Source organism: Coregonus lavaretus (genome assembly GCF_964263955.1).
Source record: "Coregonus lavaretus genome assembly, contig: HAP1_SCAFFOLD_1296, whole genome shotgun sequence".
Lineage (NCBI taxonomy): Eukaryota > Metazoa > Chordata > Actinopteri > Salmoniformes > Salmonidae > Coregonus > Coregonus lavaretus.
In genome coordinates this window covers 128,101-138,448 of record NW_028163781.1, presented here as the reverse complement: position 1 = coordinate 138,448, position 10,348 = coordinate 128,101, and the positions used below count along the sequence as shown (strand labels likewise).

General features: G+C 42.8%; 1 protein-coding gene across 1 annotated transcript; it reads left to right on the top strand.

The window, feature by feature from the left end:
• Positions 1-1,836: 1,836 nt before the first annotated feature.
• Positions 1,837-6,172, top strand: LOC311117780 (cytochrome b5 reductase 4-like; the record flags this gene model as incomplete). Its single annotated transcript, XM_084192694.1, has 4 exons — positions 1,837-1,987; positions 2,318-2,404; positions 3,603-3,764; positions 4,005-6,172. Coding segments are annotated over 4 exons (455 nt in total), but the record flags the coding sequence as incomplete, so codon positions are not given.
• Between the last annotated feature and the right edge of the window lie 4,176 nt (positions 6,173-10,348).

Genomic DNA, 10,348 nt, shown 5'->3' with positions numbered 1-10,348 from the left:
GCATACACAAGTTAGACTAGGTGGCCTAAACAAAAGGTATCTCCTGGCGTCGATTAAAATAAAAAACCTCTAACAACATTTAGTCTTTAAATTGCAATAACAAGACATTTATTGTGATAATGATAGGGTAATGCATTTAGATGACCGTTAGTAATAACATGATATGACATTAACATTCAAAGGTGCAAGGACTATACTCTTACCATTGTGATTAGGGATATTGTTATGATTAATAGTAGCACTTTGCACTTCTATTCTCATTAAGTATTTTGAGTATTAAATGTCAAATGTTACAAGTAGTGTAGGGCTGGCACAATTATCGTATAATCGTGTAACAAACAATTATGGACAATTATGTACTTTGACATTCAAGTAGATATTAGCATTTTGAAGTTTAACATGAAGTGGGTACATTGGTAGTCATTTTACGAGCAGAACGGCACGGTCGGGAGGAGAAGCTTCATTTCCAAAAGTTCCAAGCGGAAACAAACCATTTGTTTTGAGATAGGGGTGTCACCAATGCTGTGTTGTATTTATTAGGTATGTCATAGCTAATGTTAAAGGATGCATTACAAGCTCAAAACATTTTTCACAAAAATGACAATTATTACAATAACTGTGTCCATTTGCATGACAATTAATCGTTACCAAAATTCTATAATCGTCACAGCCCTATTTAGACCCTATCTTTTCTCCTCATCTTTCTCTCCATCCTGTCTCTCTCTCTCTCTCTCTCTCTCTCTCTCTCCTCTCTCTCTCTCTCTCTCTCTCTCTCTCTCTCTCTCTCTCTCTCTCTCTCTCTCTCTCTCTCTCTCTCTCTCTCTCTTTGTCTCCCTTTCTCTCTGTCCCTCTTTCTCTGTCTGTCTCCTCTCTCTCTGTCTACCACTCTCTCTCGTCTCCCTCTCTCTCTGTCCTCTCTCTCTCTGTCTCTCTGTCTCCCTCTCCCTCTCTCTCTCTCTCTCTCTCTATCATACATCAGCAGAAGCAGGCTACTATTCAGATAAATCAATTACAGGGGGAGATTGCTCAGCTCCCAAACAGGATTGATGGTGTAATTAGTTTCTATTTAAAGACTCATAAAAGGTCCATTTTATCTCATCTATCCTCCTGACCCCTTCTCCAGAGTCTAGCCTTATACATAGTCAGGCGCCAGAATATAACCCATCTTTCCTTTCCTTTCCTTCCCACCCCCAAGATCGGATTTCCTGGCTTTGTCTTGTCTTGTCCTCTTAACAGTGGAATCAATACATATCTAAATCCATGACCTTCTCCTTCCTGGAAAAGTCATTGTCCTACCAGTCCATCTGCACAGAAGTGGACAGGAAATATAGACGCTTCTGTCTCTATCTTTCGGTGTAAACTATGCTCACTGACAGGGCTTCAGGCTATGTAATTCTCCTCATCTGGCCCCCATTACCTGAATATTTCCTAGTGTTGTGCGTGTGTGCACGTGAACTTGCGCACGTGTGTGTCTGGTTGCCTGGTGCTGCAGGCCCAGCTGCAACATTGGGACAGATGGAGGATGTTTAGTTCCCAGTCAGTCAGTTAAAGAAGAGAAAACGTCTCCATTATAACGGTACCATGTGCCTTTCACTGATATACATTACATCTAGATAACACCTAATAACAAAGAGTAGCTGGACAGTACAAACAGAAACATAATGTAAGAGGAAATGGATAGCTGATGGTAGGAAATGACAGACACTTTCTGTATTCATTATTCAAGCTATCCTGATTTGTACTCATTTTTTATTGCCATCTGTTATTGCTTATTCTTGTGTTTGTGTGGTTTCTCAGCTTAATGGTTTCCTTCTCTCCTCTTCCCTGGTTGCCTAGGTGACCACCTGTCTGTCAGCAGCCCGGATGGTCCGTTCAGTCTCCGCCTCCTGCGTGAGGTCACTCACCTCTACCTGTTAGCAGCCGGCACGGGGTTCACACCCATGGCTCGGGTGATCCGATTGGCCCTCCAGGACCTGGGCTCACTCAGGTGAAATACGCTGTCATGGCTCCACCCAGAAACAACCCCTAGTATAGCCCCTTCCCCCTAAGCACTTCATGTAGATATGAAAGAATTGGATAGGTATAAGCAGTATGGAAAATATTCTGCCTATCCTATCAATATATACTGCTATATTGTGGATGATCTCTTTCTTTCAGAGTATTTCATTGATGCTTGTGACTGAATAGAAACTGAAGGAGGCTATACTCTGATTTACTCCTGTGTTATTGCATGGCTGTCATTGTTCTCTTTCTAAGGATTTGTGTACATTGTAAAGGGCACGTTGTTCTGACGGCATTAGATGTTTGTGTGTTCTAGGAAAACCAAGCTGATGTTCTTCAACCGACAAGAAAGAGACATCCTGTGGCACTCTGAACTTGACAGCCTCGCTGCTAAAGATGAGAGGTGTGTGTGTGTGCGGTTGCACTGTGTGTTCGTATTGAGGGTGGTCATTATGAGGCTGGCTGCGTTAGATGTCAGTAAGACTGACCCTCTGTGGTGAATCTGATCATTAGCGCGTGTGTGTGTGTGTGTGTGTGTGTGTGTGTTCTTGCCCGCTCCAGATGTCTATGATTGCATGTCTTCATGGTGTGTGAATACTCCCCAACATAACCTTTGATCACATCATTACCATATTGACTACATTACCTGTGAAGCAGCATTAACACATGCATGGACTGTACATCTAGTCTTGCCGCTAGGCAGAGAATGTTCTCTCTCTTGATCTCTATGGTTACTCAGAGTGTACAGTATGTTCTGATGACCCATCTGTCAATTCGTAAGGCAGAAGATGCATTTTCGTTTCTTACATTCTATGGTTCCAGGTGGAGGAGGTTCTGTCAGAGCCGTGTGATAGGTTCTATTCTGCTCTATTCTATGGTTCCAGGTTCCAGGTGGAGTATGTTCTGTCAGAACCATGCGATAGGTTCTATTCTGCTCTATTCTATGGTTCCGGGTTTCAGGTGGAGTATGTTCTGTCAGAACTGTGTGATAGGTTCTTTTTTGCTCTATTCTATGGTTCCAGATGGAGTATGTTCTGTCAGAACTGTGTGATAGGTTCTATTCTGCTCTATTCTATGGTTCCAGGTGGAGGATGTTCTGTCAGAACTGTGTGATAGGTTCTATTCTGCTCTATTCTATGGTTCCAGGTTTCAGGTGGAGTATGTTCTGTCAGAACCATGCGATAGGTTCTTTTCTGCTCTATTCTATGGTTCCAGGTGGAGTATGTTCTGTCAGAACTGTGTGATAGGTTCTTTTCTGCTCTATTCTATGGTTCCAGGTGGAGTATGTTCTGTCAGAGCCGTGTGATAGGTTCTATTCTGCTCTATTCTATGGTTCCAGGTGGAGGATGTTCTGTCAGAACTGTGTGATCGGTTCTATTCTGCTCTATTCTATGGTTCCAGGTTTCAGGTGGAGTATGTTCTGTCAGAACCATGCGATAGGTTCTTTTCTGCTCTATTCTATGGTTCCAGGTGGAGTATGTTCTGTCAGAACTGTGTGATAGGTTCTATTCTGCTTTATTCTATGGTTCCAGGTTCCAGGTGTAGTATGTTCTGTCAGAGCCGTGTGATAGGTTCTATTGTGCTCTATTCTATGGTTCCAGGTTCCAGGTGGAGTATGTTCTGTCAGAGCCATGTGATGGGTGGACAGGCAGGAAGGGGCGAGTTGAGGCCTCCATGCTGACTGACTTCCTGGTTAGGCCTGAGGGCTCAAAGGTCTTTGTGTGTGTGTGTGGCCCCTCAGCCTTCACCGAGCTGACTGTGGGGTGAGTGACACTCCACACCCCTATACACACTCCAGTTAGGCATTTACATTTCTAAATGTAGAACCCATGCAGTATGTTTTTATGTTAATGTTGATGTAGTAGATTCAAACCATTTCAGGTTATGCAGTGCAAGGAAGTTAACTTGTATAACATTGGTTAACTTTGGATTACTTTTCCCACCTTTAGGCTTTGTCTGAGTCCCCCTCTCACCTCTCTCAATCTCCCTCCTCTCTTTCTCAGGTTGATGAGACAGTATTGTTTCAGTGACGAGGAGATTCATGCGTTCCAGGGCTGATTATGGAGTGTCAGACCTGACATATCTCAACCTCACAGCCTGAGGTGTCAACGGGACATTGTGTGAAAGCGACGTGTGTGTGTGAGAGAGAGAAGACACAGGGTGTGAGAGAGTGTGTGAGAGAAAATAGATGTTGTTAGGCCACCGGCCAATGTGTTTTTTGGAACAATGTCTTTCTATGCACTGTAGACTGAACTGATGGACCTGACTCCTGTGGTTAGCAGCGATGCCAGAGACCCACAGAGGCTCTTTGAGGCTGGAAGGAAAGCAGCTCTGTCTCTCTCTCTGTCTCTGTCTCTCGCTCTCTGTGTGTGTGTCTGCCTCACTCTCTCTGTCTCTCTCTCTGGTGCTTTGAAACACAGATGGACAGTCATTCTCTCTGGTCGCTAAGGACGTGACCGCTGGGCTCTCTGAGCTGGTGAATGACACACAAAGGATGAATGGCCAATTACCCAGCAGCACTGAAACCTCAGGTCAACATCTTCAGCTCACTGTCTGTCTCTCTCTGTACCAGAGTTCTTTGAACAGTCCGGTCCTTGTACACTCCTCTGCTCTGACCACAGAGAGAGAGGTCTGGGGTTGTTTATGAGACGTCACTACCATGTCTTACAACATCTCAATCTATCTCCCAGTCCACTCACACCCGCTACATTGTGATGTTATCTTTGCTGTCGGTCCTCCCAAAAAGCAGGACTTTGTGAGCGTTTCATTAGCTCTGATCATTACATCTTCCTTTTGTTTAAGAAGTAATGAGAATTTCCAACCTGCTGTTGGCATATTAGACATCTTCCTACAGAGAGTTATTATTCTTCAGCTAGTTGCTATGGCTGTGCTGCTGCTGTTGCCTCTGGTCTGTTCTGGTCTGTTCTGCAGCCTGTGGTTCTGTTTGAGAGAGACTGATGGTTAAGCAGACCAGTCTTCAGAATCAGTACATTTACTCTCTCTTTCTTTCTCTCTCTCACAGGTTGATGTTGTAGTACTCACAGTAGGTGATGCATACCAATGGGAATACATTACGCAATACATTACACACCTACGTAAATGTATTTAATTAATTAAATTATATTTGTATTAAATGTATTTATTTAATTAATTCATGAATACCTAAAGCCCACAGTGATCTGATTTAAGTGCTTGGCGTTTGATGCAGTTAAATTATTCTAAAATGCGTCAGAGAACCCTTTATTCTCTCTCACTCTTGTGAAATACATGAGGTTGGTAAGACACCAACTAGATGTGCTGCTAAGTAATGCAGCTCACAATCATCCAGTTTTTTCCTTGTGGAACATCAAACTGCCAGACAGAACTATGTCAATCCTGCAGAGTTTGTCTAAGCTATGAGTGCTCACTCTGGTAAGATGTAGCTCATCTATTAACCTAATGAGAGAGGCTCTTATCTGGATGTTTCCAGCTGCAGTCAGTCCATCTGCCTCTTTACATGTATCCTTTCAGACATCATTACTGAATCAATCTGGGTGAAAATGGAACGAAATGTCCATGAAATTCAAGTTGTGTTTTCATGAAGTCTAGGACATGTCGTTTGGAGGAAGAGTATTTTATATTGGACATTGGTATATAGAAAGGATGTCCATGCGATCTTCGCCTTTTTACAATTATGTCTCTAATTTGTACTCTGTAGGAAGGTGGAAGGTACCATTTATAAACCTTACCCTGCGTGGTATTTACTTTTTAATAACATGAAAGTACATCATGTCATGGTACATTTGTTCCTTTTTCACACAAAATGAATTGCAGCATTTCTTACCACTGAACATAAGTATTTCAAAGATCACACCTGTCAACGTAACACACATGGCCATGCTACGTGCAATACTATAACAGTTACACTTCTATGGATGAAGACTACTTGATGAAAGTACCAGTTTATTTTTGACAGGCGAAACAATGACTGAAATGTCTTGGGTTCTGGTTATAAAGAAATACAGGAGCTGATTATTTAGATTGAGCTTCACTTGGTTTTGTAGCTCATCTAATCTTGATCTAACCAGATATATTTTAATGCATATCCAGCTTTGTACATCATGCACATTATAACTTAACATGTCAATCATATGAGCTGTCCTGAAGCAAATTAAAAGATGCACTAAACGTTTTTGTTGTGTTAAGATTTGGAGACCTGGTTGTATTGTGTTCAGTTGTTTCTGGCTGAAATGTACTACAGTAAATTCATTAATTAAATCCTTCACCTTAGGGAAGAGGCAATTCAAATGTGCAGGGGAATGATTTCACAACCACACCAGGAAGTAGAGGATTTTAAAGACTTACACTGAAAGACACATATGCAAAGCTTTAATTATCCAATACACCCTGCGGTCTCTCTCATTCACTCACTGTGTCTCTGTTTGTCTCTGTCCCCCCATCTGCCCTCAGGACCCTCTACACACACACACACACACACAGTTATCTTAGTAAATCTCATCATGTTGGTGGCCAGCCCTTCCCTATAGGTATAGGTTCCCACTAGGCAATACGATGAAATTGCATGTCTTGGCAGATGAAAATCAAAGGTCACCATAGATGAAAAACACTGTGATTCTCAATGAGCTTTACGGTGTCTACCTTCAGGAGGGGGTGTAGAGCGCGAGTCTGACAATGGGAGTGTAAAGCTTTCGCATTGGGAATTCTCTTTAGATAAACGAGTCAGAATATAAGTGGACTGACTAGTTAGCATCATTGCAGGGGAAACTGGCTTCGTAGGGTGAGGGCATGTTCAACGTTGTAAATAGGGTACTTTCAAGGGAAATAATGGAGAGGTGAGGTCACATTGATATCTAAATCTGTTGTTATCATGGCATTACAGATGCTTTTCAGTGAATTTGATTTGACTGATATGACACATGTAGTGCAAACAGCATGTTGTTCCAGACAGGCGAGAAAGCCCCTATCCAGTCTAGCAGCAGCAGCTCTATGATTGACTGTGAAAGCTGAGGGGAGTTGTGTAGGAGGTGAGGAGAGTACCAGTACCTGACACACTGAGAGTGGTGCTTGAGACTGGAGTGGCACTCACTATCTGTCACCTGCTGCATAGCTTGATCTGGCTTGGGCATTACAAGCCTCCATTCACTGTACAGTCGTGGTCAAAGGTTTTGAGAATGACACAAATACTAATTTTCACAAAGTCTGCTGCCTCAGTTTTGATGATGGCAATTTGCATATACTCCAGGATGTCATGAAGAGTGATCAGATGAATTGCAATTAATTGCAAAGTCCCTCTTTGCCATGAAAATGAACTTAATCCCCCAAAAAACATTTCCACTGCATTTCAGCCCCGCCACAAAAGGACCAGCTGACATCATGTCAGTGATTCTCTCGTTAACACAGGTGAGAGTGTTGACGAGGACAAGGCTGGAGATCACTCTGTCATGCTGATTGAGTTAGAATAACGGACTGGAAGCTTTAAAAGGAGGGAGGTGCTTGAAATCATTGTTCTTCCTGTGTTAACCGTGGTTACCTGCAAGGAAACACGTGCCGTCATCATTACTTTGCACAAAAAGGGCTTCACAGGCAAGGATATTGCTGCTAGTAAGATTGCACCTAAATCAACCATTTTTCAGATCATCAAGAACTTCAAGGAGAGAGGTTCAATTGTTGTGAAGAAGGCGTCAGGGCGCCCAAGAAAGTCCAGCAAGCGCCAGGACCATCTCCTAAAGTTGATTCAGCTGCGGGATCGGTGGTGGCAGCAGGCAGGTGTGAGTGCATCTGCACGCACAGTGAGGCGAAGACTTTTGGAGGATGGCCTGGTGTCAAGAAGGGCAGCAAAGAAGCCACTTCTCTCCAGGAAAAACATCAGGGACAGACTGATATTCTGCAAAAGGTACAGGGATTGGACTGCTGAGGACTGGGGTAAAGTCATTTTCTCTGATGAATCCCCTTTCCGATTGTTTGGGGCATCCGGAAAACACCATCAGTCCTGTGTCATGCCAACAGTAAAGCATCCTAAGACCATTCATGTGTGGGGTTGCTTCACAGCCAAGGGAGTGGGCTCACTCACAATTTTGCCTAAGAACACAGCCATGAATAAAGAATGGTACCAACACATCCTCAGAGAGCAACTTCTCCCAACCATCCAATAACAGTTTGGTGACGACCAATGCCTTTTCCAGCATGATGGAGCACCTTGCCATAAGGCAAAAGTGATAACTAAGTGGCTCGGGGAACAAACAATCGAAATGTTGGGTCCATGGCCAGGAAACTCCCCAGACCTTAATCCCATTGAGAAACAAAAACCCACAAATTCTGACAAACTCCAAGCATTGATTATGCAAGAATGGGCTGCCATCAATCAGGATGTGGCCCAGAAGTTAATTGACAGCATGCCAGGGCGGATTGCAGAGGTCTTGAAAAATAAGGGTCAACACTGCAAATATTGACTCTTTGCATAAAGTTAATGTAATTGTCAATAAAAGCCTTTGACACTTATGGAATGCTTGTAATTATACTTCAGTATACCATAATAACATCTGACAAAAATATCTCATAACACTGAAGCAGCGAACTTTGTGAAGACCAATACTTGTGTCTCTTCTCAAAACGTTTGACCACGACTGTAGTGTAGGTGATAAAAAAGACAAATGAGTGTGTTGATTCATATCCTATATATCCTATATATCCTATATTTTTGTTGTTCTATGTGCTTCACATCCTTTTTATTTAATTTGACTAATTCATATTTTTTTAGAACTAATTTACATTTCATTCGTTTTCATCACTGCTTCAGGCGACAACCTTGTAGGCTAATTCTCGGCTGCTGCAATGTGTAAAGCAAATAATATGTAAATATAGATTATGGTGTACTTCAATGTTGAATTATATCTAATGTTTTTCTGAGTTAGAGAGAAGTTTGTTGTTGAGCAAATCAATCAATCAATACTGGCCAATCAATCAATACTGGCCCCTTAACATTCAGCGTAGTGCTCCCCAGATCCGTCCACTCCAACGTACAGCGTGACAGTGGAGAAGACAAGAGTATCTTTAGAGAGAATCCATTAGAACAGATGCATGTTTTATTGAGCTGGTTCCGTTAATGACATGTCTGATCCACTTTGGATGAATTCATGTGAACTATTACACACAGAATGATTCATTTTAAAGTGCACGACCACCACTCCCCAGTAATGTGGAGCTTGATCCTGCTTAATTTTTCATCTAATTGCTATCCCCTCTCTGTATGAGTTCAACACAACAGCAGCCTAGCCCCAGTACACATCCTCATCTTCAAAAGAAACTGCTTTTATCAGATAGAGGAGACGAGGGGTTTACTCCTCCTGAGGCCGCCTACCACTGAGTAAGTTCTTTGATAACATGACTCCCCCTCTGGCTTAGTGCAGTTGTGACCAGAGGTAGAGGGAGAGAGGCTTTGCTGAAACACTTAAAAAGATGGGTCTAAAGCTAAAGAAGGTTTTCCTGTTGTTCTTTCTGTAGCAGAGAAACAAAGGAACCCAGAGGAACAAAATGAATCTAATTTCAACACATTATTGAATGTATTGTGTTGCAAAGAATTATTCACTTTAACTGACAGTAATTATGTTTAACTATGCTGAGTGCTTGAACATTTTTACTAAATTAAATGTTTTACTTTTGATTAATAAACCTGGTGATAAGGAAAGGTGACAGAAAGACAGGTTCACCATGATGATCCAGAAAGAAGAAATTCCATCAATCGTCAATAACCCCGTAAAGTGCCTGGAAAATGCTATGACAAGACCCTAATGACGAGACCCTAAAGGACAGCCAAAACATCAAGCGCCTACAGGTCCAGCTGAAAGAAGATCCACAAGACAGGGCTCCCCAGGAAATTCTAATCCTGGATGAACCAGCACGGTGTCCTCCCCCGAATAACCTGGCCGCTAACCCTGTACGACAGGGTTCTTCAATTCCAGTCCTGGAGGGCCGAAACACTTCTGTTTTTTAGTTCACCTGGTAGTTAATTGCACCCACCTGGTGTCCCAGGTCTGAATTAGCCCCTGATTAGAAGGAGAGGATGAAAAACAGAGGTGTTTCGGCCCTCCAGGACCGGAATTGAAGAACCCTGCTGTACGAGGTCACCCAATCAACAACAGAGGCACTAGAGAGAATTGCGAACCGAGACCTACGCAGATGGCTTGGCGTTCCCCCCAGCTTCTCATGTGTGGGCCTGTACAGTAGAATAGAAAAGCTACAACTACCAATCTCATCACTGGTAGAAGAATTCAAAGTGGCAAAGGCCAGGCTGGTGATGACCCTCAGGGACTCCAAAGACCTGAAGATACAAGGTGCCATGATTGAGGTC